At 50.9% G+C, this 22,706-nt stretch overlaps 8 protein-coding genes across 8 annotated transcripts; 3 read left to right on the forward strand and 5 right to left on the reverse strand.

Moving 5' to 3' along the window:
• Positions 1-491: 491 nt before the first annotated feature.
• Positions 492-7,007, reverse strand: PENARI_c013G03552 (putative ubiquitin-protein ligase E3 component (UBR1); the record flags this gene model as incomplete). Its single annotated transcript, XM_022633172.1, has 2 exons — positions 492-759; positions 826-7,007. 2 exons carry the CDS (start codon positions 7,005-7,007, stop codon positions 492-494), a joined length of 6,450 nt encoding a protein of 2,149 aa, XP_022486810.1.
• A 619-nt stretch (positions 7,008-7,626) lies between these two features.
• On the reverse strand, positions 7,627-8,137 carry PENARI_c013G00020 (cytochrome b-c1 complex subunit 9; the record flags this gene model as incomplete). The annotated part of the gene is made up of 5 exons (XM_022633085.1): positions 7,627-7,686; positions 7,766-7,814; positions 7,895-7,960; positions 8,027-8,064; positions 8,129-8,137. 5 exons carry the CDS (start codon positions 8,135-8,137, stop codon positions 7,627-7,629), a joined length of 222 nt encoding a protein of 73 aa, XP_022487030.1.
• Positions 8,138-8,406: 269 nt separating this feature from the next.
• PENARI_c013G08062 (putative RNA binding protein Pym) lies at positions 8,407-9,018 on the forward strand (the record flags this gene model as incomplete). Its single annotated transcript, XM_022633279.1, has 1 exon — positions 8,407-9,018. One exon carries the CDS (start codon positions 8,407-8,409, stop codon positions 9,016-9,018), a length of 612 nt encoding a protein of 203 aa, XP_022486941.1.
• Positions 9,019-9,619: 601 nt separating this feature from the next.
• On the reverse strand, positions 9,620-11,587 carry hem14 (oxygen-dependent protoporphyrinogen oxidase; the record flags this gene model as incomplete). Its single annotated transcript, XM_022633389.1, has 3 exons — positions 9,620-10,438; positions 10,491-11,204; positions 11,276-11,587. The coding sequence occupies 3 exons, from the start codon at positions 11,585-11,587 to the stop codon at positions 9,620-9,622; spliced, it is 1,845 nt and encodes a 614-aa protein (XP_022486762.1).
• A 385-nt stretch (positions 11,588-11,972) lies between these two features.
• PENARI_c013G05460 (mRNA-binding protein NAB2) lies at positions 11,973-13,475 on the reverse strand (the record flags this gene model as incomplete). Its single annotated transcript, XM_022633219.1, has 2 exons — positions 11,973-12,999; positions 13,057-13,475. The coding sequence occupies 2 exons, from the start codon at positions 13,473-13,475 to the stop codon at positions 11,973-11,975; spliced, it is 1,446 nt and encodes a 481-aa protein (XP_022486889.1).
• Positions 13,476-14,700: 1,225 nt separating this feature from the next.
• Positions 14,701-16,407, forward strand: PENARI_c013G11881 (cytochrome P450; the record flags this gene model as incomplete). Its single annotated transcript, XM_022633373.1, has 2 exons — positions 14,701-15,425; positions 15,519-16,407. The coding sequence occupies 2 exons, from the start codon at positions 14,701-14,703 to the stop codon at positions 16,405-16,407; spliced, it is 1,614 nt and encodes a 537-aa protein (XP_022487055.1).
• Positions 16,408-16,882: 475 nt separating this feature from the next.
• Positions 16,883-19,040, reverse strand: PENARI_c013G10853 (glycerol kinase; the record flags this gene model as incomplete). The annotated part of the gene is made up of 4 exons (XM_022633348.1): positions 16,883-17,587; positions 17,649-17,815; positions 17,871-18,856; positions 18,907-19,040. 4 exons carry the CDS (start codon positions 19,038-19,040, stop codon positions 16,883-16,885), a joined length of 1,992 nt encoding a protein of 663 aa, XP_022486831.1.
• Positions 19,041-20,520: 1,480 nt separating this feature from the next.
• PENARI_c013G03569 (MIP/aquaporin family protein) lies at positions 20,521-21,714 on the forward strand (the record flags this gene model as incomplete). The annotated part of the gene is made up of 3 exons (XM_022633173.1): positions 20,521-20,843; positions 20,923-21,469; positions 21,544-21,714. 3 exons carry the CDS (start codon positions 20,521-20,523, stop codon positions 21,712-21,714), a joined length of 1,041 nt encoding a protein of 346 aa, XP_022486971.1.
• Between the last annotated feature and the right edge of the window lie 992 nt (positions 21,715-22,706).

The raw sequence follows: 22,706 nt of genomic DNA on the forward strand, positions 1-22,706 counted from the left end.
AGTTGCGAAAGGCTGCACATTAAAGGCGATGACCCGGCTTGGCATTGCTTATCGATAAGACTATCTCAGGGAATTTGCCCTAAGAACGCGCTGGACTCAACCTTGAAAGGAGAATTTAAGCTTAAAATGACCTTGAACTTTTGTCAGCGCTGGATGATTTCCAAGGTTTGACCAAGCTATTTGGACCAGTTTCGTGATTAAAGTGGTCTGGTTGGTCCACTGGTCACAATATATATCCTTTACATCAGGTCAGATTACGCAGCGGACTAGAATTTGGAAACAAGTAGCAGGCTGTTTGAATCCTGACCAATTCAATCAGAAGAATCCTAGAAGTATTTTGAATCTACAGTGATAAGCCTCGAAAAGACAGCTTAAAAAAGAAAACAATCATCATTTCCCCAATTCGCCCTTTAAAAAGACATGAAAAATGAAAATCTAGAGTGCACACGCATCAACGGTCGCAAAAAAACAGATGATCTTTTTGGTGTTCATTAAATGGTCTCCCAGCCGCCATTGTTAATCTCCGATTCCAGCTTGCGGCTGATAGTAGCAGGGATGGAATGAGACAACCAGACATCACGCAGCAGACGGTCGTACCGCTTGTGATTTAGGATGAGTTGGCGGTTACGACGGAGACCGGGATCAGCTTCGCCGTGGCGGTCGAGGTAGGGTGCGAAGTTCCAGGATCCGTTCGTGTTGTGGAGGTAGAGCACGGTACATTTACGGATATTGAGGAAAAGACCGATGTTCTTGCCGCACCTTTTGTTTTTGAGATATTAGCAAGTTTTCTATGTCATAAGATACGGGGTATAAGGCTATACATACTTCTGAAGATGCTGGTTACAGCCACCAAGCTTGTTGGTCATGCAGCATACAGCCTGTGAGCAGAAAATGTCTCCGCAGAACAGACAGACGCTAGGGTCACTGAGTTCCTTTTTGGAGTTGGGGCATCGGCGACGGTTTGCCTCTTCGATTAGGCTGTCAAAGTACTTGGGTAGACCGACGAGCTCGAAGATGGCCGGGTGTGAAAGACTCGGCCAGAGGCGGTGGTCTTCGAAGCGGATACCTGAGCGCGAGGCATTCCAGTGGAAGATCCAACCAGATACGACTGCGTCGAAGGGGCTGTTGCTCTTGCGAGCGGGCTTGATGGACATGAGGATCTCATCGAGGGAGGGCAGTTGAAGTGCCTTGGTTAGGCGGTCAAGCTCCGATGCATCGACGTCAACGAAGCCGGTGTTCGGGAACTCGACGCCGTGCTGGACGTGAAGAAGGATGACAGCCTTGCGTAGGAAGGCCAAACCATAGCTCGAAATGAGTCGGCGGACAGCATAAATGACACTGCGGGTGGCAGTCTCTTCTCCATCCTTGACATAGCCACTCTCAGCAGGGAAGGAAGAGCCCTCGGCACGTCCGACCGAGTTTGCCTTGAGTTCAGCAACGATCGAGTCGAAGAATTGCTTGGTCACTCCAAATTGCCCTTCGGATACTGTCGGATCCGAGGCGTGATCTTCGGGGTGGTTAGAAAGCTCCTCCTTCAGGCCGATTGGCCAAAGGATGAAGGTGACCGCGACCTTGACAATCTCGGCCACATAGCACATGTGGACAAGATGGCGAATGTCCATGTTGAGAACTGGAAGCAGAGACAACGACGCTTCGGCTAGGAATACGAAGGTGTCCACACCGAGCAGTGGCTCAATATTACGGACGTCGTTGAGTAGGGGAGTGCCACTCAAACAAGGGTGGCCGACAAGCAGCTGGCAAATCTTCTGTCGGTGCATCTCCTGGAACTCATTTGTTGTACGGAGTTTGGGTGATCCCGTCGAGTGAAGACATCCAACAGCGGCGTAGGTCATTGCAGTCTCCGATAGAACGCGGAGGTGGGTCAACGTCAGCGGGGGAATCTTGTCCAGCAAGGTCGAACCCGGCTCAGACTCGACGCCACGCTGCGCGATCTCAACAGAAGAGATACTGAAGCCAAAGCTGCGGATCAAGGAGTCAGTGAATACAAGATCGTCATTGTTGATCGCCTCCGGGGTGTTGCTGAAGATCGAGCTGATATGATTCATCTTGATCGTCTTCTTGAGCCGCCTGTATATTTGAAGCAATTCCGACATGGGGCTATCAGAAGGACTCGAAACCTGCTGAAGGGGACTGGACGGCGAAAGGTCCTCGGTGGGAGGGAAGATCCCTGGCATTGGCATGCGGGCCGACGCAATATACTGCGCAGCTGCAGTTGCGGGGAAGGACGAGGCCATTAGTTGGTCGATCTTTGCCGAGAGAGGCGGGACCAGAGTCTTGGAGAGGTAGTCAATAAAAAGGTCTGTATATGGCTGTGGGAGGAATTTCTCCTTCTCCATGAGAACTGGGAAGTTCTGTTGTTGATTCAAAGCATGCTTAAGGCTTGAATTCATATACTGATCGAATGATTCGGACTCTTGGAGTGGCACAAGACAGGACTCTTCCTTACCCTTCCAGGTAATAGGAAGGAATGCGTTACCAAGGGCCTTGCAGAGAGGACAAACGAACTCCTTAAGAAGCGTGTTCTCAGGGTGATTGCGCGCAATCTGCTGGGTGTGTCGCCGTTGGGTTGCTCCACAGTACGCTTCAAAGCAGGAGTAGTGCATGATGTGACCACAGCCAGTAGTGACAGGCCCACGCAGAGTGCTCTTTGCGTTGAATCCTTTGCTTAACCCAATCTTTTCACTAATGACTTCACCTCCAGAAGAGTCAAGTCGCTTGACCGTGGTGTGGTTCTCTCCAGCCACACCGAAGGGCCGGATTTCCTCCGCGGATCTGTCTAGACTCGAGGGAGTTTTGAGTGCCTCGCGAATTCTGTCAGAATCCCGGATGTCGGTCTGTCGCAGGATTGTGCTGTCTTGGATCATTGCAAATGTACCATACAGTCTAGAATCATTGGTCTCTTCTTGACACAAGATACAAGTTCCACTGGGATACTTCCAGAGTTTCTTTTCCGGGGCAGCCTCATTGTCAGACTCGAGGTCACTGAAGTCTTCTTCGCCCCAATCAATATTACCCTGGCTGCTCAAGAATTGTTGCTGTTGCTGCTGGAACTGGGCCATGACCTTGGCTTGTCGCTCCATAGCCTGTTTCTTCTTGTTCTCTTTTTCACCGTCTGCATCAATTGCAGGGGAGTTGGTGTCGATTCTATCGAAGGGGAATCTAAGAGAGGCAGTCGCAGAGTGATAGGTGCGAGGGCGCTTTTGCCACAGGCGTTTGAGGATGTGACGAATCTTTGGACCTGAAGAGCTGAACTCAGTCGTAACGGAAATTCTCTCCAGAAGACCGACGATTGTCAAATTGCCCGCCTTGATCTCTCGGGACTTCGACAAAGCATTCCAGTTAAAGGAATTGGAATGCTCGTCAACCATGTCATCTTCATGAGAATCATCTTCCAACACTGCGGCAAGGATAAGATGCAAGATCACTTGAAGGAAAGTCTCAACACGTGTTGGGGGAATGCTTGGTGTACACTCCTTCGATGAGATGACATATTCCAGACATTGGTGTACGATCTGCGCAAACAGCATAGTACCAACAAAGCGAGGAAGGTCAGAAAAAACGCCGGAACTGATGGACCGGAGCTTCGGCTCATAGACAATATCAGATGCGTTCTTTCCTGTTTTCTTGGCCATCCATTCTTTGTAGATGTTCTCTGCTTCGTCTCTTTGGTTCTTTGTGTAGTGAGCACTGTATGGGTCAATGAGGTCGAGGTTCTCGGGCTTCAACTCGAAAGTACCAGAATCACTCAAGCCCTCTGGCGGGCGGAAGTTGGCGACTTCTTCCAGCACATCTTGGAACATATCCGAGTCCAAAAGCTTGTCACTGAGACGGGTAGAGAGATCCGAGAAAGAAAGGGGCTTAAAGCACAAAACATGAGCAATGTCCCGTTTGATGTTTTCGTTGGTGACGTGAGTGCTATCATCGATAGCTGTCAAAGATGTCCGATCCGTTAAAATGATCACCAGCAGATGAACAAATTCCTCTGCCACATCCACAATCTGGGAATCCTCATAGCCAGGACGAGGAGTGTAGTTCCGGGCCATCCAATCGACCATTCCAAACCGGTGTGCAATAGAAGCAAGGACTCTGCTAGGATCACAAGTCACCATCGCGGTCTGGAGAAGGAAGATGTCTCTGTAGTACGCAAAGTCACGGGAAGAGACCCCGCGGTATTGGGACATTTGGTGACGAAGACTGAGACCGTTTCGAACCCACATGCCAGCCTTCATCTGCGCAAGCCAGGCGCATACCCGGAGCGGGTAATCGAACATAGCCAGAAGCAGGTCCTCAGTTCCAAGGGAAAGCAACTGGTCGTCAACGCTGTTTTGATCATTCGCCTTGGCGTCTTGAATCGCAGCCCTCGCTATCTGAGCAGCATCAAAGAGAACGCTGCGCATGGTAGCAGTGCTGATGTTGCGCCCACATTCAACAAGCCAGGACAGAGTGTAGTGAAGTGCGTGGTGGAAACTGATTGACCCACGCTCAACGACAAATTCAACAACTCGGTGGCAGAGAACTTGACCAGAGGCGCCAACTTCAAAGTCAAAAGGCGGCAGCGATCTGAATTTCACCTCCTCCTTGATCTCAGCCTGATCGAACCTCTTGCGCTCCATGCCAACTGAATGAAGAATGGCAGTATAAGTTGTAGTTTTGATTGCCCTCAGTAGGTTTTCATCATGGTCGTTGTCGGGGTTGCGGAAGGATTCGCAGAAGATACGACAAAGTCGGTTGATCTCGCGCATGAGAATGGAAGCACTGATCCAAGCGTCTGTTTCGTACTCAACGTGCTCACCAACAGCGCGCACGTTGGGGCAAATGCCTTGTGATAGTTTGACGAGATCGAGGAATTGGGGAAGATATTGCTCTTCGGTCCGCACGCGGTGCTGGACATATTCGGATTGGAGGAGGTATCGAAGGTCGAGGAAGAAGTGGTAAAGACGTCTGTTCGTGACTGAGCCAGCATCAAAGGCCAAGGTTGCATTGGGATTGACGGCTGTTGGTTCACTAACTTGTCTCGTTGTCAAGAAAGTGTAGAGAATAGACATGACTTTTGTGAGGAAGTTTCCTCGTAGCACAATCTCTTCGGTGATGGAAGGAGTTGTGAGAAGTTGTAGAGAGAGGTTGACAATTGAGTGGTCTGGCTCTCGGTCTGCAACGAGGTAAAGCTGCGCCAATGCTGTGTACAACGCAGACAAACGCAGACCCATGATGCGCTTGAATTGGGGAACATTGACAACGGTACTAATGTAGAGATCACGCAAGTCGGTACGTGTCTTCTTCCACAGTCTCAGATCATAAAGCACCAGCCAGTCCAAGCGAGTACGCTGCCACAAGTCTTCGTATGGGGGCACCTTCTCGCCTGCAGTAGGCATGGGTGGCTGGACTTGCCAGTGACTATCTACTTTTGCCGGGCTTCTCCTGATCAAACCAGGAGTTCGAGGAATGGAGATGTAGCCGCCGGAACTAGGGCCCCTGGCATTTGTATCGCGGGAGGGAGTTAGTCTGGATTGCTCGGGCTCAACAGATTCCCGCTCAACAGTTTCAGCGCGAGGTGGGCGAGGAGACGGCGGTTGCGCGCGAGTAAGTCCAGCAAGAATACGCTCAGCCAGGGCAAGCTCCTCATCTGCATCCGCCAAGTCCATGGCATCTGTGTCTTGCTCGGCCTGCAGGCGAGACAGCTCGATCTCCATTTCGTCGTCGTCCTCATCGTCCGCATCCTCAGCTTGGACATAAGCCTCATCCTCCTCATCCTCTGCATCCTGGTCTAGTCCATCATCATCCTCGTCTTCGTCGTCATCGTCTGCAGTCAAGATCACCTGACCATGAGCAGGCAAGTTGATCATGAGCGTGCGGCCTGGGCCGTTCTCACTTCTCTGGTGGTCGTCAATGCCCTTCATGCCAATATCCTCATTTGAGCCGCTGCTACCCTTGTTCCAAGGAGTGAGCATTTCCTCGCAGATGATCTGTCGGAAGATCTCGTTGTCTTCGAGGATCTCGCAACCAGCAATATCAGCCAGCCACTCCACGATAGTTGCGCACATCTGCTCGCGGAATGTGTCGCGCGCAGACCGCACCGTGACAGTGACTTTGATTTCCTCAATGATCTTGGAAACGGTAAGTAGCCTTTGCAGGTCCTTGGAATATTTGATCACACTGCGACCAATATCATTTGTTTCATGAGCCCGGGCCATACCATAGCTTTCTCGTTCACGGCAAGCACGCGAAACCTGGTTGGAAACATCTCGAATGGTATGCTTCTCGTCGTTCCACAACATGACGGCAAACTCAGGCTCTTCTTCCTCATCATCACCAGCGCCATACCAGTCTGGACGCAACCGAGATGCCACCTCGTCTTCTCTGATGCCCTCAACAGTCTTCGGTAGCCGCAATTGCTCTGGAGAGCAGGAGATGACATCACAGAAATAGTCGAGTACACGCGCGATGGTCAGGCGAATCGAGTTCACAAGCTCAAACGGCAATGCACGCTTCGCACGCTCCTTGCCTTTGGCGTTGCCACTGTCCGTGTGAATAGCGCAGAAGAGCGGCAGCCGCCATGCCTCATCGTCACCACAGTCACAGCAACCACAGTTCCCAGACGATAACGAGATCTGATATTGATGGCCGGTATGATCGGACGAATCGAAGCACCGACTGCACAGCACGCAGGTGTCATCCGCAGCGCAGGTCACACATCGGTATGTGGCCTCGCCAGCTCGAAAGATATGACCGCATCGCTTGCCCCGCGCCGCCTCACTGTACTCGGCACCTTCGCGAGCGCCTTGAGCCTCGGCAAGCTTCCAAGGCCCCGTGGGAGTACCCTCTGGGAAGAGATGTTGTATAAGCTCCTGGTTATGCCCCACGAGCGACCGGAACAGAAGCTCTAGCAGATCCCTTTCGGCCGCCGGGCCATAGCGGTAGTTGTGTTTCTTGGGCAAGCGGAGTAGACCATCACCGAGGAGTTTCTCACATTCTCCGAGCATGAGCATGGCTTAGCGCGGCCGGTGTATTGCAGCCGCTCGGCTATCGCAGGTGTGGTGAGAACGTCGCGACGATGCGCAGAACGGGTGGGAATCGTCCGACGCCGGAGGGAGACTCGGTATGCAGCCGGAACTGAATTTTTTTCGAGGCCGAGGTGTAATACCGGATCGGATCGAGTGTAGTTCGCAAGTGTCTCACGTTGCTCAATACTTTGTAGTGGGGGGCGGAAAGAGGAGAGCGGGTGTGGACCGATACAGGCGAGCAGATGACGGTGAAGTCATACGTGATTTGAATTTGAAGGTGGAGCTCAATATCCGAATGGAAAAGATCGAGTGCAATTACAGCAAATGTTTGAGGTGGTTTTACAGATTTAGTGAACTTATGACGATGGCAGTCTATTTGTAAACGCCACAAACCACGAAATCACGCTACGGCCTGGTCACCACCTGAACAACACCACGTTCAATATAAGAAAGTCAAAATACAGATTTCCATCTATCGCATACAAGCCATATGGGAATGAGAAATAAGGGCAAGTCGCACGGGTTATTCTATCCCCCTGTCACCACTTTACACGGCCAACGTTCGATGTCCAACATCCAACATCCAAACGTCCATTCGGTCCATTTATTCGTCATCTTCCTCCTCCTTAACCATGTAACGGTGCTTGATGTCCTTCCATTGGCGCTGTATAAGAGCAGTAGTTAGTAAGTGTTCTGTGCTGTAGGCCGTGGCTCCGGTCCTTCGAGGAGAGTAGGTGACATACGCCCTGGTTCCAGGAGTCCCAGATCTTGTTGGAGGTGATATCGAAGCCACTGTTTCAGAATTGTATGGTCAGTGATCTGTATAGCCCAACATAACACTATAACACAACAGGAGGTCGAATGTCACGCACAGCTCAAAAGCAAAGGCACCGGCAAAGGCGGTAGTCAAGAGAACAGTGTTCTTGCGAATGAAGGTCCTAAACAAACCGAAACGATCCACAGTTAGATTTTAGTCGGGCAATTGCAATTGCGATCGTAGGAACGAGGGAGGGGAGACATGCGAGTAGATAGCGTTTGCGAGCTGTCATGCGAGAAGGTCAGTACGGAACAGAGCAGGATATCCATAGAGGAGAGAGAAGACATACGCCGGCCATTGTGGGCGATTGAGTGAGTCACGACCGAGGGGGATTCGAGAGGATGGAGTCAAGAGAGACGTGAGGTTGCGAAGTTGAGCGAAAAGCTGCGGGAATTCCCGGTCCGCTGATTGGCCCACTGAGCCTCCGGCCATCCGCACTCATCTTTGTTGTTTTTGCTCTCTTCAAGTCTTCAACTTCCTCTTTGGGCGCTTGACGCTGCTCGCTTTTTACTTCGTTGTCGTTCTTGCTTTTGTCCTTTTCCTCTCCACAACACCCCCTTATCCACCATGGCTTCCCACGTCGCCCGCTCCGGCATCACCACCGATGCCAAAACCGGCGAACGCTACATTCCCGCCTCGGTGCGCGCCGACGGCTCCAAGCGCAAGGAGATTCGCGTCAAGCCAGGCTACAGGCCCCCAGAGGATGTAGAGCTCTACAAGACCGGCGCAGCGGCCGCCTGGAAAAACCGCGGAAAAGGCGGGGTGCCAGGTGCTGAATCATTGAGCACCGGAGCAGACAAGACCAACACCGCAAACACCGCAGCCAGCAACAAAAACGCCAAGCGCCGCGAGGCCAAGCGTCAGACCAAGGAAGTCGATCAGACCAACCCCGCCGAGACCAAGGGCGTCGAGTCCAACAACTGGCGTGCCCCAGCACCACCCAAGAAGGAAGAAAAGCCCGCCGAGGAACCAGTTGACGTGGAGGTTGAGAAGGAGAAGAAGGCCCGCAACCTTAAGAAGAAGCTCCGACAGGCTCGCGATCTCCGCATCAAAAAGCAGCAGGGCGAGGCACTGTTGCCCGAGCAGCTTGAGAAGGTCATCAAAATCCAGGAACTGGTGCGCCAATTGGATATGCTTGGCTTTGACTCCAACGGTGATAAGAAGACCGACGATCAATAAGAGGTCTGAATGACTACATCAATCCTCAAACGCGGGATTACTGGTTTTTGTCATGGATCATTTACTCTTCATGTCTTGAGGGCATTCACATATCGCCATCACCGGGCTTGCTGCAAGCACCTCTACGACACGATGCCCCGCCGATTCTGTAGATCTGCAGCTGATGACTGGAAACTGAGCACTATATAAGGTGACTGGCGGCCACACAGCGATTGCCCCCTCTTCCAGCTCAAGCGCCGGCCATGCGCGATCCGCCATGGCGACTTTCCGCCAATCACCCCATAATTGCCGATCCCAAGCACCCGAAGATCTCACTTTACCCCTAATTTCGACCTCAGCCTCGACTTAGAAGTGAATACACCAATCATCATTGGCGGGTCAGATCAAAGAATGCTGATTGACGCGGCAATAAATTGCAATAATACCAAGAAACATGCATCAAGCATCTCCGGCACAGGTTCTCCCATTCAATTAAATAGACAAATATCGTACAAAGTTCCATTCACAGTCCATGGCTTGGTCCACTCCAGGCCAAAAATCTCTACTATACAATGCTAAGCACACGCTGTAAAAAACAACTATATGAGCCAGTCACATAAATCTACAGAGGTGTATCAGTCAAACGAACGGGCGACATGACAATACCACCCTCATAATCCCAATTAGGATCGACAACACCATTCCACGGACGCCAGGGACCGCGCCTGGTATCAGGTGTAATCATACCAGTACCATATGTCGCAGACAGGATACCCTGCTTAACACAGTCGGACACACCAACGCCATTATACCAGTTTCCGGCGAGGATGAGCTGCCTGGAGTATTCGATGCGTGATGTATATGATAGATCGTACATGCGCTGCAGATGGCCGACGGTGTACTGGGGGATGGCGTCCTTCTGTAGACGAGTACGTGCGACGGTTGGAGTATCGGTGATGTTTAGATGTCTCTTGAGGAGATCGCGGGCCATCTTCACAGCGGTGTCGTGGTCGGGATAGTTGTCTACGCCGTCCCAGTAGTGGCCACCCAACATGATGGTGAGTTTGGTTCCTGGAGCGGAATCTTGTTTGACTGTTGGTGAGGTGGGATGTGTGCCTTTTCCTACACTAGAGGCTGAGGCGAAGATCACGCCTAGGCCGCATTCCGGGTTTTGTTCGTAGGGGATTGAGCGCGGGATCAGGTAGCCGAAGCCTTCTTCCACGGGGAGGAGGTTGGGGTTTGGGTAGTAGAGGTTGACGACCATTACAGTCACTGCGTAGTTTTGTTTGCGGAGGAGGGAGCGGGTGGTGCCTTCGTGTTTCTCGTTCAATCCCTTGCTTGGGACTAGCATGTTGGCAAGTGCCACTGGGGGAATTGTAGATATGACATGGTCAAACTGTTGTTTTTGAAGTCCTTTCCCGTTGGCTGTTGGAGTCCCGATCTATAAACAGTCAGTAACGGGTCTGGTATAGCACGGGCTTTGAAAGACATACCTCTAGTCCAAACATTGGATCGGACGCTACTTGTTTGACATCCGAGTTCATGATGATTTTGACTTTGCCGGATCTTTTCAAAGAAGTAACGAGGGCGTCAATCAGCTGGCCAACACCGTTCTTAAAGGTGAAAGTACTAGCTTTAGCCACTATGCGCTCTAGGTCGTGCTGATACTTCGATAGCTCTGGCGACCCTGAGATAGCATCCACGGCCAGATAATCATCTATCGCGCATGACTTCTTGCGGGAGAAGGCCCGGTGTACCATAGACGAGAAAATGCCCCCAGGCACAAACGAACCAACACCCCCGGTGCCTCCTTCAAGGTCGCGAATCGAACCCATGAGCATCTGGGCACTTAACTGATCGATATCGCCGGCATAGATACCGTGGTACACAGCAGAAACTAGGTTATCGGCGATTTTGGGGTGAAACCGTCGTCCAATAAACTCCGCAACAGATTCATCCTTCGCCCATTCAGTCGCATGACGTGGTTGAGTATAGATATCATGCAAAATCCCCGTGAACAGCTTATCAAAGACCGGTTCATTCCAAAGAGTTTCTAAAGTCTTCTTCATAAACTCAAGTCGGGTCAAGTTCGGTTCAAGCGCGGGCATGCGAACGAGATGGTCCGGGTAGTAGATATAGCGATTCCGAGCCGCAGGGCTGTTTTTCGAGGTAACGATGAGGTCTTTGTACAAGCCAAGGTTCGTAGCCTGTCAATTGGGGTTAGCATATCGAGAGCATATCCCTGAGAAGATAGAGGCACGCGAGCAGGTGCCCGTACCAGGTAAAGCGTAGGCAGAGAGCTTGGCAGCGAGCTCCTCAGTGTCCGTGGCCCGTACTCGAACACAACATTGCCGCCCTCGACAGGGATGTTTTCGGAGTCGACCCATCCTCCTAGTCGGTTTGATTTCTCGTATAGCACGACCTGTTTGCATTTGGGGTCCTGGGTAAGCTGCCAGGCGGCTGTGAGGCCGGTGATGCCACCGCCTAGTACGGCGGTGCTGTGGCTGCGTGTGGCTGCAAAATCGTGGCGATTGTAGAAGCTGGCCAATTGTCCTCCCCTTAATAGGCTTGAGGAGTGTGGTAGCCGCATCTTGGGTGTGCAATACTTAGTTGGAGAAGCTAAGATCAACCGCGAAGGTCCTCGGGCCTATCACCTTACTTAAGCTGGGGACTTCCCCGGAGCGGCCGCCCCTCTACGATAACCTATGGAAGCCAGGTGTTAAGCAGTATATTTAGCGATATTGATCGCTTTCAGATTATTCTTTTTTGAAAGATCAAAAGGGATATCTATGTACGGAAAGAAAGAAGAGTAAAAAAAAAGACATCTGGGGCAAACAAGCAAATTCATGAGTATCAACGCCCTCCCTTGCCGTTCCTCATTCACAGCAGATTGGATTGTACATGGTATTGTTGGATTTGGAAAACGGGCCTTGGCCCTATTTTGGATTTGGATTCTTCGGTCATGTCAGGCGGAGTCATGCGGTAAGCTCCTGGCTTTGAGTACCCTCTTGGTTCTCGGGCTTGATCAATTCTTCAGGGCCGTCAACGTCGCCCACAAATTTGCGTTCGCTCACATGTTCACCAGAGCGCGGAGTCCACACCTTGTCGGTGAAAGCACCTCGCTGGCCTTCAGCGTGCTTGTAGGTGCAGTTGGGGTTGAGACATGGGTTGAACTTGCAAGCAGTTTCGATGTGTGTGAACTTGCAACCTTCCGTCTTGCAGTCGGCTCCGTTGCGGCAGACAGGCATGCTGGGATGCTTAAAGTGACAGTTGGGATTGGTGCAATGCGGGAAGAATCGGCACATGGCCTCTGCCTGGTGGGCGGAGCGGACCGCTGGTGAAGGGTGACGTCCGGTGCACTTCTTGTTCTTGCAAGCTGCGCCAAATGAGCAGACATCGGAAGGGTCCAGAGAAGTGCCTTCAGGGGCGGCTGGAGACTGGTGTGCGAATGGGCAATCTTGACGCGTGCATCGAAGATTGAAGCGGCAAATGCTGTTCGGGTTGCTTTCGTCCTGCTCCGCATCCATGTCGACATCGCCTCCGTTGGTGGTCTTGGGCTTGTTGTACCCACGGTTTCCTCCGCGGTTTCCTCCACGGTGACCGCGCTCGACCCGATCAAAGAGCGAACGACCATGCTGCGAACCACTCTGGAAAGCAGGGTTGACGGCGGGGGGAACGAAACCAGGCATTAACTGAGACATCACGCGCGCTTGTTCTTCTAGCATGGACATAAGCTGCATCTGGTTTTCAGGTGACATCTGCATCATAGGGCCTTGGCCCATGTTGCCGGGCATTCCCATGCCGCCCATGTTCCGGCCACCGCGACCATTCTGATATCCTTTCATGCCTCGGTTGTTACCGCCGATGCGCCCATTGCCTTGGCCTTGTCCGCGCACACGGTGCAGAGCTGCGTCCGAGCCACGATCTAGGCTTCGGTTGATCTGGTTGAGCATTCGTCCTTTGCCGCCGCGTCCGTTGCGCATCGCCTTAGGTCCGGTGGGACTATGCGATGGATCTAGTCAGCTTTGCAGTCTCAACAAATTGCGAGGGTTAACATACATGAACTCATTTCCTGCATCTCCCATCTCAGCATCCTGGCCGTTGGTCTCCTCTCCGAACGAGGGAATAAATGACTGAGCTTCGGGGTTGTGTCCCATTTGTGAAGGAATCGGCTGATTCATGTTGACGTTGTTCGAAGGGGCGCCTCCGTTGATTTGCTGGTTAAGCATCTCAACCTGTGAGAACAGCCATCGCGAAAATTCGAGAGCAGCGGTGTCGCCTTCATCGAGGCCTAGGAAGTCGTTGGACAGTTCAGTGGCAATTTGCTCTTGGGATTTTCCGTTGACGAGCATGAGAACGATGTATTCAACCAATGGCGATTCTTGGCCATCGCTCCAGCCCATCTCGACTAGCTTCGGCTGGATGGCACTTGCGACTGCCTGCGCGAGAGGCGACTCCAAGGTAATCTGAGGCAGCATGATGAAGGTTATTTGTAGGGTAGCGAGGAAGTGACGGTTTAGTGGGAGGTCGCAAGGACAAGAACGTGATAAAAGAACGGGTTTGCGCCACCCGATAGAGGCGTTTCGGATTGACTCAGAGCGACTGATCAAGCGGTTATCACGAAAAAAAGTGGAAAAGGACGGTCGGGATCGGTAGATGAAGTTCTGGGCGTTGCGCAAGCCAGAAAATGGAACTGGTAGAAGGAGGTGGACTTTGACAAGCAGATGGAGTGAGGCTAAAGACGCGAGACCAAAATGTATGCCAGTCACGTGATGTAGATGACCGGGCGGTGAGGGGAAAGAAAACAGATCAAAACGGCATCAGCTGGCGTTTGATCTTGTTTTGAGTTGGATCTCTTCTCCGAGTGAAATTTTGTTTCTGAGATGTCGGGACTAATGATCTGAGTAAAGAGAGAGGGATTGTAGTTGAAACAAATGATTGACGAAAGACAGAAATATCGAGGGGACCAAACAAGCTATTGTTTGTTCATCAATAGCCACCTTCATTGTGAATAAGATGAACAAGTTGAATAATGAAGATTTCAAATGTGCTATTGATATTGTCTTGGACCAAACTAGAACACAGAACATGTAGAACTATAACACGGTGTTCACTCATGCCTATGTAGTGCCAAGCAGGCATCGGAGACTAAGACAAGGCATTATAGCCCTAAGCCGTATATAGTCTCGTGCTTGAGTGGCTGCTGACGGACCAACCAGAAGACATCTAAGTATATGTTGATCTTTGCAGGGCTCGGAATCATATGCAACACTGCCGAGGTGTCAGCCACCACAGTTTCCCCAGATTATCGGAATTCAGCGTGAAACCCGAACACCCAAGGGTGGGTACACGCGGAGATCCGGGGTTTAGGCAGATAAAATAGGCATCAAGACGACTAACAGACCAATCCAAGGCATGTTACAATATGAATGTCGTATAAAAAAAGGACCGGGTGACCGAAATGAAGTCATACTATAAAGCGGGGCTCGCAAGGACGTCTGAAAAGAGCCAATCTACTCTCTTTTCGGACTCGGCGATTTCGCATTTTCTGGGCATTCGGAGAGATGGGAGTCCGATTGATTCTACTGTAGTTTCGTTGTGACCGGTCTGGTTCTAATTTGGGCTATAAATCTCTTCGTTACTTTTGATATCTTGATCCCAACGTCTTACGCACATTCAAGCTTTTAAGACCAATACGGCGCCATGATTGAAGAGCTCCTCTCTGGGACGTCCCCTGGCCGGGCATCACTGTGGCTTCTGGGGCTGTTCGTCGCCTTTTGCGTATTCCGCAAGGTGCAAGCCGCTGCGCAAATCTCTCGTCTTGGTGCCAGAGCTCCAAAGATCCAGTTTCGCCTTCCATATGCCCTCGACTTCATCTACAAAGGCCAACAGGCTAACCTGGTAAATCGCGATCTTGAGTTCTGGGATCAAACCATCATGACTGCAGGTGGACAGGCCAATGTGAAAACCGCCGAGCTGGATGCCGGTATCTCGACCCGTGCCATCATGACCAAAGATCCTGAGAACATCAAAGCTCTTCTCACCAGTCAGTTCGCCGATTACGGCAAGGGCGAGCCATTCCACAAGGACTGGAAGGAGTTCCTCGGTGACAGCATCTTCGCCACAGACGGAGAGCTATGGTCTCGCTCCCGGCAACTCATCCGGCCCATGTTCGCTCGCGAGCGTATCGTCGACACAGAAATCTTCGAGAAGCACGTTCAGAAACTCATCCCGCTCCTTGGTGGCAGCCACTCTCCCAGCAGCAGCAAGGTTGTGGACGTCGGCTCGCTCTTCTTCCGGTTCACCCTCGATGCAGCAACCGACTACCTCCTCGGGCAGGGCACAGACAGCCTCGAGAACCCGGCCACTCGCTTCGCCGAGGCATTCAGATATGTGCAGCAACGTCAAGCGGAGCTTTTCCGCTTCGGGTAAGCAACTCTCCTGATCTTGTGCGATGCCAGTACCAGATGCTATTGGAGGTAATACAAAACCCAATCTAACTGTCCCACCCCAACCTGCAGAGTCTTCAGCTTCGCCATGTCACGCGCGGAGTTCCGCAAGAACCTCAAGATAATGGATGACTTCATCCAGCCCTACATTGAAACCGTACTGTCCCTCTCCACCGACGAGCTAGACAAAAAGCTCTCAAAGCGCGAGACCTTCCTAGATGCCCTCGCCCGATTCACCCGTGACCCACGAGTCCTGCGAGACCAACTCGTAGCCGTCCTTCTAGCCGGCCGAGACACAACCGCTGGAACCCTATCTTTCTGCCTCTTCGAACTATCCCGCAACCCAGAAGTCGTCACCAAACTCCGTCAGGAAATCCGCGAACGCCTAGGCGTAGGCGCCAAGAGCCAAAAGCCCACCTACACCGATCTAAAGGAAATGAAATATCTCAACGCAGTCCTCCATGAGACAATGCGAGTCTACCCAGTCGTCCCATTCAACGTCCGCTACTCACTCCGCGACACGACCCTCCCACGCGGCGGCGGGCCAGACGGAACAGCACCAGTAGGCGTGCGCGCCAACTCCCGCATTATCTACTCGACGATGCTGATGCAGCGCGACCCGGATCTGTATGACGGGCCAGACTCGCAGAACTACTTCGATCCCGCGAAGTGGATTCCCGAGCGGTGGGTTTCAAATTGGCAGCCGAAGCCGTGGCATTTCATTCCTTTCAATGGGGGTCCGCGGATTTGTATTGGGCAGCAGTTTGCGACTATCGAGATGGGGTATACTCTTATTCGAATTCTGCAGGCTTATGAGCGGATTATTGCGTTGCCTGTTAATGGGAAAGAGAAGGTTGAGGATCCTGTGCTTAGGTTTGAAGTTACACTTAGTCCTGGCTCGGAACTGAATTGTGTTTTCCTTAAGGAAGGAGAGGAGGTGGCGCGTGCTTCTAAGGAGTAGGGCTTTGGGTGGAATTTTATGATTTGCTATTAACGATTAACTTGAGTCAGTGAAGATATCCAGAATGCAGAGGAGCTCGCTACAGGCATAAGCCATAAGCCCTTTCACACCCCTACTATCTTTAAGCAACTATAACCCGAGGCACTCGAAAACGGGCGAAAAAGAGGCGAGAAAAGAGAGACCAAAGCAGGACGAAAACAATGGATGAAACGGTATACTCACTTAGAGGCTTTCTTGTAGAGAGTGTCTAATGCTTCAGTGCCCCCAGAATCCTCCAATACTGAAAACAATGTTTATATAAGTTAATGCAAGATTTGCTCCTATGTTATCCAGATAGCGGTTTGCAAGTTAAGACCTCCCTTCATTGTATTGATATCAAAATTGAAGCTATGTCCATACCATCTCGTTCTGCAAACACCGAATGCGAGATATCCCCTTTCCCTTCCCAGCCAATAGAACAAACCCCAGGACAAAATCAATAGTAATTCACCTTGGACTTTCGCAGTGCCTTGAGTCTCTGTAAAATTTCCACCTTCCGCAGCTCCAGGTACAAATCCTCCTCGTCTGGGTCTGACATATCACTCAAGAAACTAACCAGTGGCGTCTTCAAAGATGGGAGTTTGATCTCGCCCATGGAAGTCTGGGTTATCTCTTGAACAGTCGTAGTAACACCAGGAGCCTTGTCCGTATCTGATTTCGCGCGCAGTGGAACCACTTGTTTAGACAGATAATGCGTCTCCAGGGTTGTATTTCCTCCATCCAGGGTTGAGTAGACGGGGGAATAACCTGACTTAGATAGTCCACGATGATCCATATTCGTGTTGCCTTTATCCACAAACGAGGAGTGATATGGACTGACTGTCTGGACATCTCGGCTCCCCTTAACTGGCACCAAAGTCGCACTGTTCTTTCCTCCCTCGGCTTCTTCTCGAGAACTTCCAGGTCCAACCCACCCTCTACTCATCTGAACAGCCTTCTCCCATACCCCCAGCTTGATAGAACTCTCTTCGCGCGTAACCTGAGGTTCGAAGACCGTACCACCAGCACGATTGATATCGCGCAGCTCGGCGAAATTGCGCCACATGCCGACGGCGAGACCGGCTGCAATGGCTGCACCGAGAGCAGTGGTCTCGCGCATCTTAGGACGGTAGACTGGAATGGAGATGAGATCTGCTTGGGTCTGAATTGAAACCAGGTTAATTATTTGTGGAAAGAAAGATGCCCTGGCAAGCCATACGCACCTGCATTGCCAAGTCGGAGTTGCTCATGCCTCCATCTACAGCCAACTCGGAGAGGGTGTGACCACTGTCTTGCTCCATTGCGTCGAGGATGGCTTTGGTCTGGAAGCATGTTGCTTCCAGGGTTGCACGTGCGATGTGGCCTTTTAGGGTGTATTGGGTGATTCCGACTGTTTAGTCTGTTAGATACTGGTATTGTAAGTAGATAATTCGACAACAGCTCACATATGGTCCCTTTGGCATCGTCAATCCAGTATGGTGCGAATAGTCCACTGAAAGCAGTGACAAACACACATCCGCCATTATCTTTCACCGAGCTGGCCAGGTCATTGACCTCTTTCGATTCACTGAAGAAGTCCAGGTTATTCTGCAGGAATTTGATCCCAGAACCTGCAACGGCAATGCTCCCCTCAAGAGCATAGACAGGTTTTCCACCAAAGTGATAGGCCACAGTGGCCAACAACCCATGAGTCGAAAAAACAGGCCTGTCACCAACATTGTACAAAAGAAAACACCCAGTTCCATAGGTGTTCTTCGCCATACCCGGAGAAAACCCCTTCTGTCCAACAAGAGCAGCAGACTGATCCCCAAGACAGCCCATAATATGAACACCCGCCAAAACCCCGGAAGCAACAACCCCATACGCCTCCCTATCAGAAGAAGGCACAATTCTCGGCAAATGAACCCTCCCCCGAATCCCAAAGAAATCAAGCAAAGACTCATCATACCGCAGCGTCTCAAGGTTAACAAACATAGTCCGCGAAGCGTTTGTCGAATCCGAGACAAAGACGTTAGCCGCCGCGCCGCCATTCAAACGGTACACGAGCCAAGCATCGACAGTCCCAAACGCCAATGTCCCACGATCAAATGCATCCCGCACTTTCGGGACATGCGCCACCATCCAGAGCAGCTTCGTCGCGGATGAGTAGGTTGACAGCGGGAGACCGCATATTGCTTGGAGCTGTGCTGCGCCGGGTTTCTGCTTTAGTTCTGCGACGATAGCTTGCGAGCGTGTGTCTGTCCAGACAATGCCGTTGTAGAGGGGTTCGCCGGTCTCGTGGTCCCAGACGATGGTTGTTTCGCGCTGGTTGGTTATTCCGATGCTTTTTATGGTGTTGCGGTTGTGGCCTGCAGATTCGAATTTTCGTACTGCGGCTTCGATGCAGATTTCTACTGAGGTTATTAATTCGAGGGGATCGTGTTCGTGCCAGCTTGGATACGTTAGTTTATAAGGGTTTATCTAAGGGTGGGTTTGGCTAACCCTGGGTGTGGATATATCTGGCTAAACTCGACTTGGTGCGAGGCTACTGGCTCGCCGTCGCGATTGAAGATGAGGAATCTGGTGCTTGTTGTGCCTTGGTCAATCGAGCCCACGAATATCTCCGCGGACTGCATGATTGCGTGGTTATGCAGTATGTAAGGGTCTATGAGAAGGGAAAAAAGAGGTAAACGGGATTTGAATACAAGAAAATAAAAAGAAAGAAGCGACTCCCCACGGGGTCACAAGTAATACTCGCAGCTTAATATGAATGTCTGATTCGAGGAAATTGAACGGGGAAACAAGAGGGATTGGTGGGAATATCCTGGTCAAAAGGGAGATTGCGATTGGCTTCCCCTCGAGCTGACTGTTGGGATTCAAAGTATACAGTTCTTCTTCAGACACAAAGAGACAAAGACAAAGAGACCAACAGATCAACAGATTAACTCAAGGATCAACCTTGCAACTCCACAACTCTGCATATTTGTGGGGAAGATCAGCACTTCTCTGAGAAGTGGAAGTGTCAGATCGGCGCACTGACCTCAATATCTCAGACTTCTCAACACTTCCCAACTACATCTCCCGACTTTAGCCCAAACTGCAACTTCACGGCATTATAATTCAGTCCATGGCCTGCTTGATAGTATCCGATGACACGAGGACAAGACATCATTTCTACCACCACACTCTACAGAAAGAGTCAAATCCGGCCAACCCCGGCCTCGCTGACACTACACATACCTGGCAGATGGTCACACGGACAACCGTCAAGAGTGCCACTGCCGACGACAAGCGATAAAGGGCAATACTACCCTACGAATGTCTCCTACTGTTAAGGTCACCGCCTAAGTGACACAATTAGGGCATTCTAGAAAATTGCAATCAGGACTGCGTGAGGTCTGGCACCCGACGGGTTGACGATGAGTAACAGAAGAAATGGAAGCTTCTCCTAAAGGGACAGGATGGCAGATACCGGTCAGCGGGAATGACACGAGAGCAGCATCGCTCAACGTGGATATCTCCAAAGAACAGGAACAATCCAACCGGAACCAGACGGTGTTTCCCGCCAGCCCAAGCCAAACGGACAATTTCTACAAACGGATTCAGGGAAAGAAGAAAAAGAAAAACCATGGCCACAGATGCGCTGTCACAATTTGACCTCTCTGACTAGAAAGGGGAAACAAAAAACAACAACAGCAGAATACAATGGCCAGCCCAGCCCACTCAATAGAAAGATGTCTTTACTTGACCAATTCCGAGTCTGTCCGGATTTGACCCCAGCTAGTATCTCCCCTGCAAGCTTGCACGCCCCCAGATCCTGAAAGATATCACCGGAAACAGCAGGACCAGACACGCACACACCACACGCCATCAGGACAAGGACCGTGTGTCAGCCAATCGAACCGACGGGGCCTTGTACAAGAAGCAGCGCAAGGTTTGAGAATTGAGAAGAGTAGGGGTTACACTGTGCGGACCTGATTCTGACTACGTTGATATACCGGAAGACAACTATACCCCCCTACACACAGGGAACGTGTATTGCCCCCGCGGTTGTCGTACTATATCAAGTCGAAACCAATCCCGCTCTGGAGGACGCCCCCCTTCTTTTCTGCGTCTATGGCTTCCTGGAAGGAGATTGAGGTTGATACGATGTCGAAAGTTCACCGTGAGACTCTTTCTTCGGATAGTCATGATAGTGGCTGTGGGTCTTTGTGTTTGGGTGGTAAAAACGAGACTTCTATCCATCATATCAACCCAGAGATTGAGAGTCCTTATACTCGGCCGCTGCTCTGGTCTCGGGTCAGGGAGTACGGCCGTGATGCGTTCTCAGAGTTCTTTGGGACGTTGATCCTCACCTTGTTCGGTGATGGGGTTGTAGCGCAGGTGCTGCTCAGTCATGGCCAGAAGGGTGACTACCAATCTATCTCTTGGGGATGGGGGTAAGCCACCTATCCTTCCTTTCCTTTCCATCCGTCTCGTGGCCCTATGCTTTATCCGATTCTAACAAAATCTACCTAGCCTCGGCGTCATGTTGGGAGTATACGCCAGCGGCGCATCCGGCAGCCACATCAACCCAGCGGTAACATTCACAAACTGCATCTTCCGCGGCTTCCCCTGGCGCAAACTACCAATCTACGTCCTAGCCCAAATCCTCGGCGCGATGTGCGGCTCAGCAATTGTATACGGAAACTATAAATCAGCCATCAACGCCTACGAAGGCGGAGCCCATATCCGCACTGTGCCAGGCTACTCGACTACAGCAACAGCCGGCATCTTCTGTACATACCCCGCAGAATTCATGACAAAGACAGGCCAATTCTTCTCCGAGTTCCTCGCCAGCGCGATATTGATGTTCATGATCTTCGCGCTGAAAGATGAGGGGAACCTAGGCGCTGGAACGTCGATTCCTCTTGCTCTATTCTTCGTTGTTTTTGGTATCGGTGCTTGTTTCGGGTGGGAGACTGGGTATGCGATTAACCTGGCGCGGGACTTTGGCCCTAGGTTGGTATCCTATATGCTTGGGTATGGACATGAGGTGTGGGCAGCAGGTGGCTATTACTTTTGGGTATGTATTCTTCATTCCCAGTCCCCTCGGTGCTCTGGGGTATGTTGATGTTTTTGCTAATTCAGACCGTTCAGGTCCCAATGGTTGCACCAATACTCGGCTGCACCTTCGGGGGTTGGATCTACGATCTATTCTTGTATACGGGGACAGATAGCCCAATCAATACACCCTGGATGGGACTCAAACGATTCTTTTTGTATGGGCCTCTGAAGCAAAGGCGAGTCGCACTGCAGAGTCCGGTCTGACGAGATCGATTATTCTTCCTCATGGATATCCCACACGCAGGGCTGGAATGATTGATGATTTATTGAAATTATTTTGATCTCTTTTATTTTATTCATTTGTTTAGGAAAGTCTCATGTAGAAATGGGTGGGACTGCATTACGATTATCGACGAATTTAGCATTTACTTAGTTCAACACTTGCAATTCAACATCCACAAAAAACACAATACTTGCAACGCATGTAGTGTTTATAGTTCGAACCGAGTCTAGATAAATGGATGATATCCATCCATTCACGAGGTCTAAGTCCCTACGATAGCTTCTAGGCGATATACTTCCTCCGCATTCTCAGCTCCTCAACTCAATGCAAACAAGCACGTTGTATAGCGTAATCTGGGCTGCATGACTCCAAAATCTAGCACAGCATATGCAGCTTCCTTGCCTAGAGGGGCACATGACACAATACCTGATGTTTGCTGCGGTAATAGGAGTTAATTTAAGCTTGGTAGCAAACAATAGAATGAAGGAATTGGAGTAAGCTGGCGAATGGACTTTGTGTAATCTTTCTCTTCAGGTATGTACTATACTAGGTAGGTTTGAATTGCAATGTATAAATCGTCTTAGAGTGGTCTATAAGTTAATCTGCGTGTATCATAGCTGCCGTTCTCCCAGTTCAGATCTGCTGATGCCCCCTTTGCCATGCATTGCCCGGTCTCAAGCCGCTTTATTCGCTAGTGAACCACGAGACTGCTGTCTCGAAGGGCTATGCTCCTATAATGGAAAACTATGACACATACAATTGCCTCTAGATGCCTGACAAGAAGTCATATGGAAGAAAACTTGACACTCAGGCACCGAGCTGGCTACAAATGAGGTAGTTTGGCTTACTCAAAAACCCTACAGATCTGATCCCAGGGGGAAAGTTACTTTACACAGATCTATAGGCTTCTACGGATTGAATGCAACATAACAAGTGTGAAGTATGCTATTGATACACGGACGCGCAAAGGCAA

Source organism: Penicillium arizonense (genome assembly GCF_001773325.1).
Source record: "Penicillium arizonense strain CBS 141311 chromosome Unknown PENARI_contig013, whole genome shotgun sequence".
NCBI lineage: Eukaryota > Fungi > Ascomycota > Eurotiomycetes > Eurotiales > Aspergillaceae > Penicillium > Penicillium arizonense.